Source organism: Pantherophis guttatus, chromosome 2, assembly GCF_059756535.1.
Source record: "Pantherophis guttatus breed Tessera chromosome 2, ASM5975653v1, whole genome shotgun sequence".
In the NCBI taxonomy this organism is placed as follows: domain Eukaryota; kingdom Metazoa; phylum Chordata; class Lepidosauria; order Squamata; family Colubridae; genus Pantherophis; species Pantherophis guttatus.
Window position 1 is genome coordinate 93,808,549 of NC_142064.1, and position 18,995 is coordinate 93,827,543.

Below are 18,995 nucleotides of genomic sequence, written 5' to 3' on the forward strand. Positions count from 1 at the left end.
ATATAGAAATATCTGTTACGATTTTAGTGTTTTTATGCTATAAGTCGCCCAGAGTTGTTTTGATACAAGATGGGAGGCAAGTAAATTTAATAAACAAACAAATAAGTAATTAAACATGGTCTTGTATTTGTCATTTATATTTTTTTATTTGTTGTCTTTTAAACGAGCCCTGTAGGCATCTCTTTACATCTTGATTTCCTGGGATTTCTTTGTAAGAAACTAAAAACCATTCAAGGATCTGTAACCAAAGTGAGGATGCTCAAAAGCAATCATGTTCCGCACAATGTCTGTCTCCCCATTCCAATAGGATACCAGGTGCTAGACACTGAGTAAATCCCCATATGGTGCCAGGAAAGCATTCAGATCTATCAGCTGCCAAGGGCAGGCCATCTTAATTTGTCTACTGCCTTTGCAGAGTTTATTGATGGCAAACAAACCTGACAGCGAACTGACTGTAGCGCACTGTGCTCCATTTTTAGATTGCATACCTTTTGTTCCAATGGGAACAAAAGTTCAAGTCCACAGCACTACAAGGAACCAGCCTGGCACCACCCTTCCGACAGTGACATGTAGGATGGCCAGCAGGCTGGATCACACACTAATGAAAGCTCTAGCTTGTTTTTACAGTATAGTCTCAAAGAAAGATTATACATTCAGGCACCATGAGAAGGTGCACAATTCATCATTGACGTGGTCTCCTGTAGGATCTGCCCCCCCCCCATTTTTTCTGATTTTGCTGTGTAGGCTGCCAAAATATCCCACACCCAAAACAGAATTATATCTTTTTTACACCTCTAACCATGTTTTCGATAATTTTATACATGCCATGTCTGTTCATTACATAACTGTACTATGCAATGATAAGGCCTTACTACAGATAGAGCTGTCATTTATCAATACCAACCCAAGACCAAGGGGTGTATTCTGTTAAGGCAGCCAGTCTCATATTACATTGTTGACAAACCTTTTTGGACCATGCAGATGAAAACTTCATTCATTTGTAGGCTTTGCCCTCAGGACAGGTAATAGTGGCATCAGGGGCAGTGTTTGCCATTTTTAGAAAATGGAACTTCATAGTTCATAAAGCAGTTGATAATTAAACTTAGGGTGCTTTACAGTATGGAAACAACAATGTTCATGGAATAACCCTGCAGTTATTGAATCTGAAGAGGGCTTGAGTTATTTCCATCACAATTTAATATTTTTTTATCAGATTTGATGCACTGCAGCCTTGGATGAGCCTAAACATTTTATTCATGGAAATAATATTTCATGTAAAACATAATAAAACAACCACTGCATGTGCAAAAGCAATCAATTATACAGAAATCTTGGGACTATTTTTAATGGATTTGAGCAGCAGCTCTTTCGTTGACGGGATTTTAAGTTGATGGACACTAACCAATTTGAGAATCCAAGTCAGAGAAACAGTTATCATGGAAAAAACGGATAAAAGAAAAAATTAAAACAAAAAAGATAATGCTACCAGTGGCTGTTTTGTGCCTCGTTCTGAAGTATATCTGCTTTGAATATTGCAGAACATAATCTTTTTTTAATAAAACTTGCCTAGTCTTCACCAACTGAAATGAAAATTTAATATAAATTAAATAATGTAATTGCATTTATATAACTTCTTGCACTTCATCATGCCCCTTTAGGTCCTCTTTTCCACTCACTGTGGTGTTCCATCATTATTTAGGTTATAAATTCCTACAGAATCTCTTTTGGATTTTGATGTTAATTTGTTACTTAAAAACAATTAGATGGAACAAAGGAAGTTCTAACAATTAGGGTATTGGGGCTTTTTTTTATGCTCATTTTTTTTTATGCTGCTCATTTTTTTTTTTTAGAGAGGAAGCAATTTCAGAAACAGATAATTGCAGCTGCAGTGAATTCAATTTGTTCTGTATGCTGAAAATAATTTACTCTGCAACTGTATTTTCCATTTTAATTTTTTTTAAAAATCAGCCCTACCTTGACAGAATTCTGAAGGACAGTAACAGGGAAAGTAGTACATGGCATGGAACTCAAATAGAGTCGAAAGCTTTCATGGATAGTAGCACCTGAAAATATAGAATTTTTAATAATACGTATGATAAAACAAGACATTTCTAATATAGTGAAACCAGAAACCATAAGATGCCTTTTATTTCATTCCCTGGTCTCTGAGACTACTCCACTATCAGAGCAAAGGGGGAATGTTACAATTTCTGTGAACCCTGACCAGGTTTCAGGGCTCTTTTTAAAAAAAAATATTGGGAAAATGTAAGATTTGCAAGAGCCAAAGCAAGATTTCTATGAGAAGGTTCACATTCCCACACCTAAATTCCCTCCTTCAGCTGGTATATAAATCCTTTAATAAAAGTTTTGAGAGAGAAAGAAGATAATCAAAGATCTTTCTTCCTTCATGTTCCCTTTTGGAATGCTGAATTCATCAAAAATCTGAGTTTTCTAGCTGTGAAGGAAAAATTGGTCAACAGGCCAGTTCCCAAAACAAAATGCATTTTAAACTATTATGACCATTGCTCACCAATTACTATTCCTCACTTTTCAGCAGATTCTATTAAATAAAAATTAAACACAGGAAGCAATATGAAAACTAATAATTCTAAATTTTTCGTGCTGAATGTGACCTAAGTTTCTGTGATGAACATAAACTGTATATATTTCTGAAAGGTGGCAAAGCAACAAAGCCAGTGGTGGGATTCAGCCAGTTCGCAACACTTCAGGAGAACCGGTTGTTAACTTTCTGAGCAGTTTGGCAAACTGGTTGTTGGAAGAAATCATTAGGGCAGAGAACCAGTTGTTAAATTACTTGAATCCCACCACTGAACAAAGAATACATTTTCATCTACAATATAGGTAGTTCTTAAATTAACTGAATCTTGCAGTCTTTAAGCAGTTTTTTCCCCTGAAACTGGAAGTAAATGCCATGTTTCTGGCAAAAATATTGTAAATTGCAATCATGTAGCCCTGGGTTGCTACAATGATGTAGATGTGTATGTCAGTTGCCAAGCGTTGAAAACGCAGTCATATGACTAGGTGGCAGTGGCCCAGAGATATTGGGTCATAAGTACCTTTTGGGGGTGCCCATTGTAACTTTGAATGGTAGCTAACCAACTGGTTTTAAGTCAAGGACTACCTGTACATGGGTGAAACATTTTTATCATAGACCCAAAGAGATACAACTGTTTCTTTCAATTAGAACACAAAGAAATCAAGACTGTGTAGGACAGAGGTTAAAGGTTAAACTCAACATAATATAAATCTATTGACATAAATAGATTGGGGGGAAAATAAACTATTGCTGCAAAAAGGAATGAGGATTCCCACCCTTTCCCTCATATTCCTTTCCAAATAATTTAAAATTTTCCTAGTGATTATTTTTGAATTTTTATTTATTTGTTAGATTTCTATCCCATCTTTCCCATAAACATTCAAGGCAGCATCATTCCATTCTTCTTCTGGACATTATAATTGTCTATTCTGTTTAGTTTATTCAATAGAAAATGAACCAAGAAATGAAATCCCATGATTCAAGTCTTGTCTTCTATTGCCAAGAGCCTACAGCCAACCCATTTTTTTTCAGCAACTGTTCAGCAATATGGGAATAATAATCAGGTTCCATTTTACGAGGTTATTGCAAGAATAACTGAGATAATGTTTGTGAAAAAAGCGATAACCATTAAAAATAAGAGGTATGTAAAACCTTCTGTCAGGAATGTTTCAATCTCAAGAACTTCAGTAGAAAAGTAAAATACCCATAGAAACGTTGTAGCTATTAAATTATAGGATTGAAATATTCAGAAGATCACCAACCTTTCACCAACCTTTCTTTTAAATGTTACAATCTACCCCCAACCTCCAACATGGCCCCGTAGTTTAAATTCTGAATCAACTTTGAATTCTTTCAGATGAAACATTCCTGAGAAAGAAAAATAATTTTAAAATACTTACCTGGCTCTGTAAATGTTTTTATGAGCTCTTCCATTGGTAACATCCATGAAACAGCTAAATGGCAATTCTGAAGAAATATCCAGTTTCCTGTTCTCAGTGCATCCTTAATCATTCTTTCAGCAATAGGTCCTTGTCCTTGTCCTAAGGAGATTGATTGCACTCTGAAAATCAATGCATTTTGTTAGTATTCATATTATACATATCTGAAATACATTATTTAAATATTCTAGATGCTTAGTGATTAGCAGGATCAATTATTTACATCTAAACATAAAAATAATTCAACTTTCACATAAACTGAGCAATCATTTATTTATCCACTGAAATCAATACAGGATGTTTTGTATGCTACGTTATTATGAATCTGGACTACAGTATGCATCTTCTGAAAAGCAGTTTTATTACTTGATACTGAATACATCCCACACTCAGAGTTCACGTTACCTGCTCTCTTTATTCATTTATTTCTTTTATTGTATTTATTTAAAACATTTCTACATGCCTCATTAAAAATATAAGAAGAAATGTTTGATAAAATGTTTGATATTAATGCAGTTAATCATTTTAAAATGATTAACAAGCCTTTTTGTACAGGTGCCTCAACCAGTAGGAACAGCTATGTATTTTTGAAACGGTGGAAAATCCTCAGGCTAGACCAGGGGTGTCAAACTTGTGGCCCATGGGCTGGATGCATCACACGGTGGCCAGTCCCACCCGTTTTAGCGAAGGGGGGAAAAAGTCATGATATGTCACGTGACGACAACGTGATGCTGTGAGTTTGACACCCCCGGGCTAGACCTTCTCAAATACAGCTGACATGAATCAGTTGTATAACTCACACCATCTCCCTGTGAAACCTGAAAGTTGCAAAGCTCAAAGTGAAGGCAATAAAAACTTATTTTGAAAGTTCCATGAAGTCTTTGTCCTAAGAAAAATGGTAACATATCAAAGCTTTTAGGCATGACCCAAAAAAGGTATGTCTGCCCTCAATCACTCTTTGAAACCAATGAAGTGCAAAAGGGTCTCCTCTTTTAGTTCTAGAAGTGGTACCAGCCTCTGAAACAAATAATCATATTTGAAATCCTGACTATTTGACAGTCCTATTCAAACAGCAAAAAGCAAAGGCTTATCATCTGCCTGATGGATTGTCATTGGCTTGCTTTGCTTTGTTTCAGTAACAGCAGCACCTCTCTCTTTGAATATGTGTCCAACTATTGTGGGTCATTTTTTTTCCAATAAAATTCTTGAGAGCTCAATATTGTTGGAGCTATGAATACATGCTACTATTTCTATTCTACAAATGACTAAGGAAAAAATTAATTTTCCCTTGTGTACCCCTTTGTGAGATAGATGAGCAGTTTTTTAAATTATATATCAGATTTAGTCATATGCATGCCAGATAAACCAAAGCAGGGGACAAATGTTTGTGAACATTTTTATACTGTTCATAAAAGATCTCTAGTTTGGCATCACATTAGGGAAGAGCACGAGACTCAAAATGTCCAGAGGAGCAAATATATCTTTAATGCATACGAATCTAATTTGACAGTTTACTTGGCTGGAACTGAAGCCAGAATAGAGCAGCTAAATACTGTCAGCCAGTGGCCAAATTACGACATATGAATATTTAGCATAGTATTAATAAGTACAGGCAAAGTTTAATTATTACTGCTCTATTTTTTCTTCACATGGTCTCCTTTCTTATATTTTTAAAAATAGAGAACTAAAACATTAAATGTATCACTGCTTGAGGTTTTGGCAGCTTTTTTAAAAAAATTATCAGCATTAAAATGTCACGTCTGATTCATCCAACTTCAAAACAGGCAAGACAGATGTCAAAAACAAAATATTTTTTTCCTTCTTATTGAGGCAACAGTTCTCATTAATGAATCCAATCAGAACTAAATGTTGTCACTAGTGACAGCATACTACTTATTAGGAAGGAAAATGGAAGACTCCAGAACGAGAATTAAATGTAGACCATTTAAATGGGGCATAGTGCTGCTAAAAACTACATAACCTGGGGATATTTGGCATCTTTTCTTATATTTTGCAAGGCAGCCTTTTTCAAGAAGTTTATCATGCATGTATATAATCCCATTTTTTTAAAAAAAAATTCTTAATACACCATCTTGAATAGTCAAATGAAAAGAATGCATAGTTTTACATTTAAATGGTATTATGTGTCATATAGAATACAGAATGACAATCTATACCGTTCTGAATAATCTCGCTCTTTTGCAAATCTTTGGAAAGCTCCCATGGGGTCAGAGCCTGTACTTAAAATGAACACCAGCGGTGTGGCAGGAGACATATCTTGGTAAAGAGTTGCCAGATCAACTGGAGGATTCTCAATGAATTGCTTCCCAAGATTCTCCATTACAAACTCGGTAAGTGCTGATACAATCTAGAAATAGCAACACAGTTAATTTGCTAGCACAACAGCATAAGGGGTACGCAAGTACATCTGGTTCCAGTATGAATAAAAATAGTGGAACAATAATTGCATTTATTTTTGAATACTATTCATATAAAGTTAAATCGGTTACTTATTTGAGTATACAGGAACTCCTCACCTTATGACCACAATTGAGCCCCAAATTTCTGTTGCTAAGTGAGATATTTGTTAAGTGAATTTTGCCCCATTTTACGACTGTTCTTGCCACAGTTGTTAAGTGAATCAATGCAGTTGTTAAGTTAGTAACATGGTTGTTAAGTGAATCTGGCTTCCCTGTTAACTTTGCTTGTCAGAAGGTTGCAGAAGGGGATCACATGACCCTGAGACACTGCAACCCTCATAATTATGAGTCAGTTGCCAAGTGTCTGAAATTTGATCACATGACCACTGGGATTCTGCAGTGTGAAAAATGGTCATAAATCACTTTTTTCAGTGCAATTGTCACTTTGAATGGTCACCAAATGAACTGTTGCAAGTTGAAGACTAGCTATATTTTATTATAAACTACAGGTAGTCCTCTCTTACTGACTGCCTTGTTTAGCAACCGTTCAGTTATGACAGTTAAAAAAAATCAATCAAAGTCAAGTCATGATTTTTTGCATTGCATTTCATTTCAACCCAATCTATGTGTATATATTTATTTTTAATATATAATTTTCTGAGAAGGCATCCATGAGTTTCACTAGATTCTTCAAGGGATCCAGGGACAAAAAGTTTAAGAATGTTGAGTCTAAACCACTAACATCTTATTGGGAATGAAGGAGAGTAGCTTTTCTTCCTGCATTCCTGAAAGGACACTACTAAAATAGCAACAATGCCTTAAATTCTCAATAGAAAACTTACCTTCTCTTCCACAAAACATTTCACTATAACTAATTTCTGAAACATGGTCAGCCTACTATCCCAGGGAATGTATGGTTTGTCATCTTTTTTTTTCTTTTCGTCAACGTCAGACTTATAGCCTTCCCACTCTTCTGGATTGATACGAATATCAAGTTGTCCTAAAAAATTGTAATAGTTTCAAGTCATTTTCACAATGGGGTTGATATGGTATTAGAATATATCTAATTCTATCTCCACACAGATCATTAAAAATATGGATCTTTTAAACAATATGGCCATAATGATATCTCTTTGGAGATCATGTGGTAGTAAGTGTATATCCCATATTTAATTTAATTTAATTTAATTTAATTTAATTTAATTTAATTTAATTTAATTTAATTTAATTTAATTTAATTTAATTTAATTTAATTTAATTTAATTTAATTAATTAATTTAATTTAATTTAATTATTTAACTTAATTTAATTTAATTTAATTATTATTATTATTTAATCAGTCATTCTATTGAGAATCAGTCATTGGGAATCAATACAGATACACATTGGTTGATAAAACTTACATGTAGTTAAGACATACGTGTCAATATAAAGAAATTAGAACAACCAATAATAAACTGAAGTTAACATACAATTTATAAAAATAAATTAAATAAATCAGAAAAAGATAAATAAAACAATTAAACCCATAAAATTAATTCAAATGAAAGTAAATTAAAATAACAAACTAATCAAATGCTCTTTAGAAAAGTTGGGTCTCCCAAAGTTTCTGCAATATTGGAAAAGATGAAGAAAATCTTAATTCTAATGGAAGGGTATTCCCTTTACAGGTAGTCCTCGATTTAGGACCACAATTGAGTCCAAAATTTATGTTGCTAAGTGAGAAATTTGTTAAGTGAATTTTGCCCCATTTTGTGACCTTTTTTGCCACAGTTGTTAAGTGAATCACTGCAGTTGTTAAATTAGTAACACGGTTGTTAAGTGAATCGGACTTCCCCATTGACTTTGCTTGTCAGAAGGTCGCAAAAGGGAATCACATGACCCTGGGACACTGCAACCGTCATAAATATGAACCATTTGCCAAGCATCTGAATTTTGATCACACGATCATGGGGAGGCTGCAACGGTCGTGTGAAAAATGGTGATGAATCACTTTTTTTCAGTGCCGTTGTAACTTCAAACGGTCGCTAAACGAACTGTTGTAAGTCAAGCACTACCAGTACTCTAAAAAAATGGAATATTACCAAAAAGGTCTCCTGTGCACTGGATGCACTGGAAATGCACTGGATGTTTAATTTGCCTGCTTTACTCATGTAGTTCTTTTTCCTGATCTGACTCTAATTTCATTTAGCATGCTTTCAAACCCTAATTTTAAATCCTGGTTGCCATCAACTCTAATTAGTGTGATATATAATTAGTTTAAATGTAGCACTATTACACATGACAAAAAAAAGAACAAGGAAGCAGAATTTGGGAATGGTATCAATGTTATTGTGGTTTTTTAAAAAAACTTTTTATTGGAAGATGTTGTGAGAGCTATTACTATTAGAAACTGGCATTTTAAAAGATTATAAAAACAATGGAGTGGAATGGAAAAATAGGAGAGATTCCATATCCCCCAAGTTGCCTCTTGATTTGCAAACCATGGCTTGCAGACAGTCAGGATACTGTCTTAATGGGAGTATTTGCTGACAAAGGAAGAGGCTCCAATTATGCAAGTACCAGTTGATAAAGTAGGCTTTAGTTGCTGAGACTGTCATTAGGGAACTTAAAAAGAAATTTAGCATGGATCTCTCCCACAGTGGAATCACTAAAAAGCAGTCTGCCATTGCAGACAGCAACACTAGACTGAATCCCACAAGGTTTATCTTTTTAAAAGTCTCTAAAAAACCCCAAATATATAAACAAAAACAACAAAGTTGTGTATGATTAAAATACTTTCCTTACCATTTGTATTTCCCAATGCAAGCTTTTCTGATATTGTTCTATCTTATGCAAATGTCTCTAATGTGAACGTTTAAAACATAAAATGAAGTGGCAGCTGCACTTGCTTTACATGGCTATAGTTCTTCCCCCTGGGAGAGGTTTGGAGTAGATCAAACTAACTAGCCAGAAAGAACACTTTTAAGCACTTCTCCCACCTATGCTGTCTAGTTTGGAAAACAAGATCTTTATAGTAACTAACTAACAGGATAACAGAATAACAGAATTGGAAGGGACCTTGGAGGTCTTCTAGTCCAATCCCCTGCACAGGCAGGAAATGCTATACCATTTCAGACAAATGGTTGCCCAATCTTCTAACTAACTAACTAATTAACTAACTAACTAGCCAGCCAACCAACCTAACTAAACCAATTAAACCAAGCTAACTAACTCTTATTAACCATTACAAAATACAATTAGATTATACACAGTAAGCAGTCTTAAAAAGGGAATTTAATTATTTCAGAGGAATCCGATTTATGCAGCAAGAGCATAAAACCATTTCTTGTATAAACATTTTTTACAATCTCTTTTCAGAAATATGTTACCTAGTTTAATGAAAATGGGCTTGAGCAATATGTCTTTTTGAATGCCCTCAAAACTTGGAAGTGTTTCTTCTAAGTCACAGCACATAAACCACGTATTTTCTTCCAGCCATGGAATCTGAGGTTTGGCAGGCCGCTCCTGTTAACAAAGATGATAGATGTGTAAAGCAAAATGGGCAAAAGTTGTATAGAGAATATATTCAGCCTACACATTAGATAAAACAGGAATACAGTTGAAGAATATTCAAAGCATGACGTAATTACTGTACTGCCTAGTTTTCTGATCAATCCTTAATCTCAGATCTCTGATCAGCTGCTTAATGATAACAGTATGGATACAGGTCGTCCTTGACTTTCAACCATTCCTTGGAGTGTATGCACCAAGATAAATTCCTTGTGTGTCCAATCACACTTAGCCAATAAAAGAATTCTATTCTATTCTATTCTATTCTATTCTATTCTATTCTATTCTATTCTATTCTATTCTATTCTATTCTATTCTATTCTGTTCTATTCTACTCTGTCCTTTAGTAATCACCTGAATTTACAACATTGAAAAAAGTGATTTATGATCGCTCCTTGTGCTTATGACTGTCACAACATTCCCAGTAATTAGTATTTCAGGCGCTTGGCAGCCATCACATATTTATGACAGTTACAGCATCCCAAGATCACATGATTGCCATTCACAATGTTCTTAGTCGGCTTCCGACAAGCAAAGTCAATGGGATAAGCCAGATTTACTTAATGACCACATGATTCACTTAACAACCACAATGATTCGCTTAACAATTGCCTTGCTTAGCAGCAGATATTTTGGCTGAGGACTCTCTATCCTTTTTTTAAAGTTTTTCTATTTTTGGTGCTCTTTCTGTTTCTTCCCCTTTATGTACTCTAAAACATCAAAAAGAACAGCACCTTTCTGGGCATTTCAAAATTAAGTTGATTTGAAGGCTAATACCTACAGAAAAGGAATGTCTCAGCCTAATACTGCCCAGGCCTTTCCTTGTTTACTGACAGTATACTTGGCTGTATCCTGAATGGTTGTATCTCTATTAATTGTTTCTTATAGGTGTAAGGGTGTTTGGTAGACAGACAGGCAGAAACTTTATTTTGGTCATTGACTAATAAAAGTATATTCAATTAAACAAACAGCACAAAGCTATCCCTTAACAACAAGAACTATTGGTAACTATTTGTATAAGGATGTTTTGTTTTTCTTTGTTTTCTTTAAATTCTCAATTAGAAGGTGGAATGCTAACCTCTTGTTTACAATGGCCAAAAATAGAGATTTGAAATTTCACTAATTATAAAAATCATGCCCAAAATACCTTATCCAAACCAGCAGCTCCACGCAGGAAAAAATTCCATTCAAGGTCTGTAAGTTCTTCTTTCTGCCGCATGATTTCAATGCACAGCATGAAGCTGTAGATGAGTTTGTGCTGTTCAAAAAGGCCTCGGGAAACATTCGTGTAAGTTGCATAGAGAGTCTGACTAAGTAGGATTGCTAATCGCAATACCAGAACATCATTTTTTTCAGAAGTTTCAATTGTTGTATTAAATAGCTACAAAGAAAAAGAAAATGGGCATTAAAGAGGATAGGGAAAGTGAGATCCTGAAATTAAAAAAAAAAAGAAGCAGAACATTAATTTAGATTTTTAAAGACTTTTTCATCTGGCCTTTATTGTTTTTATAAATAAATGGAAGTGGTGAACATACCTAATATTCCTTCCCCCTCTTATTTTTTCCACAACAACAAAACTGTAGGTGAGTTGGACTAAGAGATGGTGACTGGCCCAAAGCATGGGACCAACTAATTTTAATTAATTTTACGTGTTGCCTGACTCCAAGTGATAGAATGACAGAGTTGAGAGGATCCTTGGAGGTCTTCTAGTCCAATCCCTGCTCAAGCAAGAGACCCTATACCACAGTTGTCAAACTTGCCACGTCACATGACATTTTGCAATGTTTTTTCCATTTGCAGAGCTGGGGTGGGCAAGGCCTGCATGTGATGCATCCAACCCGCGGGCCGCCAATTTGACAGGGGAAGGATACTGTAAAATCTCCATTCCCTCCCCACTCCAGGGGAAGGTTACTACAAAATCCCCATTTCCTCCCGATCAACTGGTACTCGGGAGGCAGAGAAGAGATGTGGGCAGTCAGTCAGAGGTGGTATTTACCGGTTCTCCGAACTACTCAAAATTTCTGCTACCAGTTCTCCAGAACTGGTCAGAACCTGCTGAAACCCACCTCTAAGGAAATTGTCATTGTTATGTCTGTTTTTCATGAGAAAAAAAAATAGCTAATGAAAATATGCAGTTGAAAGAAAAGTTACCAACCTGTTTGAAATATTTTAAAGAAAACTGATACATTGGATCAATATCGGAAAGACTTGCAATTACAAAATACATAACTGATCCTCGAGTAGCAACAGGGCGATATTTTTCACGAGCAGCGTTTATCTTTTCTTCTGTAGTTTCTGCTTCTACAAGCCTTATTTTAATGGCACCAGAGGTAATCTAAAAGCACAAATTATAAATTTTATTTAAGGGCTTATATTCCCCCCTCCCCCAATCTCTCAAAGCAGTTTACATAAAATGGCCTCATCCAATTTTCCTCCACAAAGTCCCTAGATAATAGGTTTGAGAGTAACAGGCCTAAAGTCACCCAGGGCTGAGGATAATTTTAAACTTGAGTCTTCTTGATCCTAATGTTGTTTCTAATCATTATAATATGGGCTCATTTTAAACATGGAAAAAATTTTTCACAAAAGAAACCTGCTGTACCATTTTTGGGAAGACATGGATAATAACAACAAGAATATTTCATTTTTGTATATCCTTTTTAGGTGTTCAATGGGTTGAAACCGTACTCAGTTACAGTATGTAAATTTTCTCATATTAGGATTAGTACAGGGGTGAAATCTAAAATTTTTTGCTACCGGTTCTGTGGATGTGGCTTAATTAGTGTGTGTGGCTTGGTGGTAAGGTGACTGGGAGGGCGTGGCTTGGTGGTAAGGTGGGTGTGGCCAAGTCAATGTCACTTCTTTGCCCTTTTTTAATCTACAAAACACAACACAACACAACTGGCTCACCCACAATATAAAAGCAGCTATGCTAGACCCAAATGGCCCCTGCAACAAGCAGGAACCTCACACAGCCACAAAAAGCCCAAAAAACCAACTTTCACACTTTACACACACACAATTCCACATACAGCTTTGTGAGATTTTGTGTGTTTGTGTAGTTAAGAGTGAAACAGTACAGAAACACACTAAATCTCAGAAAGCTTTTATTTTATTATTATTTTATTTTATTTTTATTTTTATATAAAAGCAGCTAAATTTAAAACTTCCTAAACTTTAAATGGCTAAGTCTAAAAAAAGAACAACTAAAAAAACTCCAATTAACTATTTTTTTAAAGCTCCCAAAGGGGAAAAAAACTTACCCAATAGAACAGGGGTCTCCAACCTTGGCAACTTTAAGACTTGTAGACTTCAACTCCCAGAATTCCTCAGCCAGCTTTGCTGGGAGTTGAAGTCCACAAATCTTAAAGTTGCAGATAGAGCTGCTCACCGATGAGCTTGATTGCAGGCAGGGAGATTCAGTTGCTTGCTGATGCAAGGGATTGCAGGTATTACAGCGTTGCGACCAGCAGCTAAGGTAAGCAAGCTGGAGGTGGGGGTGGTGGGGGGGGAGAAAAAAAGAAACTTTTTTTTCTTTTACATGGCTCTGGCGATCCAAGCTGAGTTGCCTGATTAGCAGGCAACTCAGCTGGGATCGTCAGAGCTTGGCTGGTCAGAGCCATTTAAAAGAAAAAAAAGGCTCTGATGATCGTGCGGCTCAGCTGGGCATGGGGGGCGGGGGCAGGGATTTTTGCTACGGTTCTCCGAACTGCCTGCTGCCATCGCTACCTACTCGCCCGAGCCGGTCCGAACCAGGAGCATTTCACCCCTAGATTAGTAGGATATAATTGGAGACTGTGTTTCTAAGGTGGATTAATTGCTCTAAATTGTCTTGAAATATGAAGGAGATTGTTTATGTTAGAACTATGAACTGAAGTAGTTGCTGGCAAGTGATATTTCTAAATGTTGTAAATCTAATGATGTCCCTGTAATGTAAAGCCTAATAAACTGATTTGTGATCTTGGCATAAACAAGAAGTTTTTACATGTAATCCTTCTTCATATTCCATTGTTTGCATAAAATTAAAAAATAAAATCTATTTCTTAATGAAAAATGATAGTATGTCCACTTTGTAATATGCACAATGTCAAATAAGTTATCCCAATTATTCAAATATAACCTCGTCTAGAATATAATCACTGAAAACTACAAGATAGGTATATATGTTGGTAGGTAGATAAACATACTGTATAAATTGATAAAAGTCATAGACAGACAGACAGACAGAAAATGCTCCTGCCTTTGAATCTTGAAGTGTATTGATGAGTTCTTCATTGTCCAGAATATTCCCTTCTGATGTAAAAAGCATTTTTAGAATTTTATCTTCAATTGCTTTCAGTTGATTCTTATCAGCATTGATTCTGATAATGAGCTGTGTTCTTTGTTCCTCTAGTTCTGGTCTCTCTAATCGTACAACATCACTGAAATGATAGTTAAAATGTACAATTGGTGAACATGAGCACCATTATTATAAGTTAATGTTTTAACCATTATTTGGTACAAAAAAACTTTATTTCTGATCCTTTGGAGCACAGGAACACAACCCCAATAATGTCCAAATGAGTATCATGACACTATAATACAAGCTCCACTATTCTCTAACTGCATCTTAATTCTGCATGCAAGCCTGTGAAGGATAGAAATTGCATTGCTATGTCATAATGCAGGTTTTATTATTTGCCTCTTTCCCTGACACCGAAATGCTAGATGGGATGCTTTATAGAGGGGAAAAAAAAAACAATTGACATTCACAAAAGAGAAGATCAGCAGGCTTGGGAGAAGCGCCCCCCCACCCCCTCCCCACCTCTCCCCAAAAAACCAGCTTAATGTGAGGCAAGCTTGGGCATACAATTCTGATTGCCTATAGGGTAAAAATAAAGTAAGAAGGAGAATGCAATGAAGAATTTGGAAGAGGAAGCCATTTTCACTTGTCTTTGAAAACATATTTCTAAAAATCTTCAAAATGTGACAACTGTTTTTAGAAATCAATGAAGAAATGAAAAATTCAAATGTAATTTGGAATTAATGCTATCATGATTACAGGTAGTCCTCAACTTAAGACCACAACTGAGCCCAAAATTTATGTTGCTAAGTGAGAAATTTGCTAAGTGAATTTTCCCCCATTCTATGACTTTTCTTGCCACAGTTGTTAAGTGAATCACTGCAGTTGTTAAATTAGTAACACAGTTGTTAAGTGAATCTGGCTTCCTCATTGACTTTGCTTGTCAGAAAGTTGCAAAAGGGGATCACATGACCCCGGGACACTGCGACTGTAATAAAGGTAAGTCAGTTGTCAAGCATCAGAATGTAAATCACGTGACCATAGGGATGCTGCAATGGTCATAAGTGAGGGAAATGGTCACAAGTCACTTTTTTCAGGGCCATTGTAACTTTGAAGTTATGAAATAAACTGTTGTAAATCGAGGACTATTTGTACTCAATTCTGTCATAAGAAGGAAAAAAAGCATTTGATCATGATCATTCTTAGCCCTGTAGCAATACATTATCCAAATCACCTCATAATTTAAGAATACATGTAGGTTCCTACTTTTTCCCTTACAATTTATAGTAAAGCTACTGTGCAATGTATATACAAAAGATATTTTAAATACTATTAGAAAATAGGCTTAGAAATTAATATACACACACATATATTTATTTTTACATATTTATTATTTATGAAATCCCTAGCAATAGAGATAAAATTGAAAGATTGGAACTATTTCAATATGGAAAGCGAGGCTGCTGTTTTAGCAGTAATCATCTTCATTTTGCCAGATAAATATTGTTTATTTGTATTGGTAGCATTTGGCAAATATCAAAATTGAGGGATACATTTTGTCAGAATTTTTAATTTTATTTAAGTAATTATTAGTAATGTGTTTATTGTAGTCACAAATGCATACATTGACATGCTGTAGAACAATTTGTCTGCCATTGAACATTATGAAGATTACAATCTTTCTGCACTTTCCCTCAAGCTGGTTTAAGGATGAGTTAAAGCTGGAAATTGTGAGAGTTGCAGTTTCCCAACAATCTGTTTGTGCATATGTGTTATTTTATTATTAAACTACTCAAATTTCACTGAAAATATCTTTAATCACATTGATATCCTTTTGAAACACGCTACTAAGAATATTTATTTTTCTTCTGTTTAATCATGTCTGATTCTCTCAGAGACTACCTGAATAAGTTCCTGCAGTTTTCTTGGTAATATTTTTCACACGTGATTTGCCATGGCCTTGAGAGAAAGTGACTAGCCCAAGTGACTAGCTTTGTGTCTATGGAGGAACTACAACTCACAGTCTCCTGGCAACTAGCTTGATGTCTTAATCACTACACCAAACTGGCTTTTCACTGAAAAGATACCAAATCTTTAAATGTATTATAATGCCTTGCTTTTTGAATCATGGTGCCCCTCCATTCAAGAAGCAATCTAGGCTGTCATAACTTGGATGCAAAAGAAATTGATTAAGGAAACATTGACATAAATAATCTCTTTTTTTCTGCTTTTTAGAACGGGCTCACTCCTTTTATACATCTTTTGAATCTTTACTGAATATTTCACAAGGCAAAAGTTACCTCAAAACATTAGGGAGAATTATTAGGGTTCATTGCAAGAACTTCATGAAATATTCTGGTAAATGTTAATTGCAATCATTGTTAAACATTTGGTAATTTTTAATTTGCTTTGCTAGAAACCTACAGAATATTAGAATATCAGAACATGATACTATCGCATAGCCTATTGGTCATAAATGTCTCTAAATTTCTTATAGGTTTATAATAAAGAGAGGATATTCTAGAAATATTTCACTATATGCCTCCCAAATATAAATTAGACCGACTGACATAAAGGTAAAATTGTTTACAATCATGTGTAAACAATCTCATTCAGGAGATGGCATTAGAATCATAAACCCAGCAGGCATATGCATATTGTACTAAACAGCAGCATCATAAACACAATGAACTAGATTAACCAGAGTTCTCCAAAGCAGGAAATTATATTTAACTCTTCAGTGAATGTCTGATTGCTTTCTCCCAGCTGTGTAGGGGGTCTCACAGTGGAAGCTTCTGGGCAAACTTACAAATGATTTTTTTTTTTTTTTTTTACAATAAACACTGTTATGCAGCAATGATTTGGAACTCTAATTTTCCAGGTAGATAAAAAAAAATACATAAAAATGTGTAGTGTTTTATATAACTCCTTTCAAGAGCTTCTTAATGTTGATCCAGATATCAGTAAGTGCTTTCATAAATATCTTCCTACTATCAATTTTCCCAATTAGTAAAAAAAAACCCACCAACCCATGAGTTTGCTATGGATTAAAAGTTTGGTACTAAAAGGTTGGATTGAAGAGGAATTTTACTTAGTTTCCTGTTTGGCCTCTAAGTGTCAAGGAAGGAGAAAAATGTTCAGTCAACAGAAAATATTTGTTCCCATCTATTTTGTTCTCCAATATCAGAATTAGCTCTGATGCTAGGGAGGCAGGCAAAAAACTCAGTTTAAGGTTAAGCAGGTTTTCAGTATGGCCTCCCACAATGGGGAACCCCACTTTAAGCCCTGTATAGGTTTATTTAGCTTTTACAAAAGGATAACATGTCAGTTGAGTTGATAATGGCAGGCTGGGAACAGCAGTTGTTTTAAGCAGGTCTTTTTCCTTAGTTTTATTTATAAGTGATAGGATGGTGGGGCCACTGCCATATTAAATGGTCTGGAAACTATAAGAAATGAGGGCATGGCCTGTTTTGAACTATGCAAATGGATGTTTCGCACCTTTTTGCTCCTCTCCCCAAGTCTCCCCAGAGACAATAAAATATAATAACATAAAAAATGGCAGAACTAGTGTTCTCAACCCTCTGAATGGAAGCTGGAAAGAACAGTGACATTTACAGAGATACAGTAATCAGCATCTCAACGCTGGATCTTTGAGCATGGAGGAGATTTTAATTAATTAATTAATTAAAACTCATTGGATAGATTGATATTACCATATTTTGGAACATGAGTAAGTTCTTTTGTAATGCTTATCAGCACACAACCATATTTCAGTGAAACACATTTTTCTATTACCGATGAATATTATGTTTCCACTACTTTGTTTAATCTAATTAATGAATATACATAATACTTTTTCATGCCTCACAACAATAATAGAAGAAACTAATATTGCTTCATGCAGGTGAGATGAGGCTACAGAGAAACTGTGCAGAATTCACCCACACAGTCTATAAGACTGAGGCTCCTGCTATATGCTATAAACATATTTTAAAAAAATGACACTAAGAAATAGAAGCAATACCTTAGCAGTTGATCTTCCAGACCAGATCGAGTAACAGTGAAATTGATTATAGTTACTTTGATGCACACCTATAAGAAAAAGAAAAAAAGAAAAGCATCTGCATGTCAAAAAGAATGTTATATTCGGATAAAAAAATAATGATAAAAAGTTACTTATGATCCTTCAAAAGATAACAGGAAATTCACATTGCAGTCTAGTGGATGTTTATTCAACCATAAATCTCAATTAAGGTCCTTTAATGAAATAAAAGTTATATATTTTATAAATATTTTGAACTCTGAAACTGGTTGCAAAGGCATTAAGATATCCCTGAATTTTGCAAAGCAGTTAAGAACTACTCGTGTCCCTTAGCTTGTTGCCAAACCAGCAAGCTAATGTGCTTTGATAGGACTTGATATTCCCAAGTACAAATGACATTCTTTATCAGTTTCAGTTGTTGTTACACTGCTCATTACTTCTGAAAAGTTATACAGTAACTGTGGCCTTGAATTGATTTTTCACAGTTGGGACTATAAAACATTTACTACCCCACCAAAATCATTTTATGGTGACATGGAAATGGCACCAACATTAATAGCCCAATGCTTTCTTCTTCTTTATCTTCTAATATATACTATTTCTCATATTGTAATGTCATTATGTTGTACCTTTCCCTGTCCTGTTTCAAATCATAGGTGAAGATTTAAAATGTGCGCTACAATATTGTAAAAAAGGTTAAGTG

The 18,995-nt window shown here is 35.0% G+C and overlaps 1 protein-coding gene across 1 annotated transcript in view; it reads right to left on the minus strand.

Annotated features, from left to right (window-relative positions):
• DNAH6 (dynein axonemal heavy chain 6) overlaps positions 1 to 18,995 on the minus strand; it is a 174,552-nt gene that overhangs the window by 35,743 nt on the left and 119,814 nt on the right. Inside the window, exons 58-66 of the mRNA XM_034410708.3 lie at positions 18,275 to 18,342; positions 14,209 to 14,389; positions 12,124 to 12,303; positions 11,116 to 11,349; positions 9,788 to 9,923; positions 7,259 to 7,416; positions 6,174 to 6,364; positions 3,958 to 4,118; positions 1,975 to 2,063 (exon numbers count right to left, since the gene is read on the minus strand). Of these exons, the coding sequence (XP_034266599.2) occupies positions 1,975 to 2,063; positions 3,958 to 4,118; positions 6,174 to 6,364; positions 7,259 to 7,416; positions 9,788 to 9,923; positions 11,116 to 11,349; positions 12,124 to 12,303; positions 14,209 to 14,389; positions 18,275 to 18,342 (1,398 nt within the window). The remainder of the gene's footprint in view (positions 1 to 1,974; positions 2,064 to 3,957; positions 4,119 to 6,173; positions 6,365 to 7,258; positions 7,417 to 9,787; positions 9,924 to 11,115; positions 11,350 to 12,123; positions 12,304 to 14,208; positions 14,390 to 18,274; positions 18,343 to 18,995) is intronic.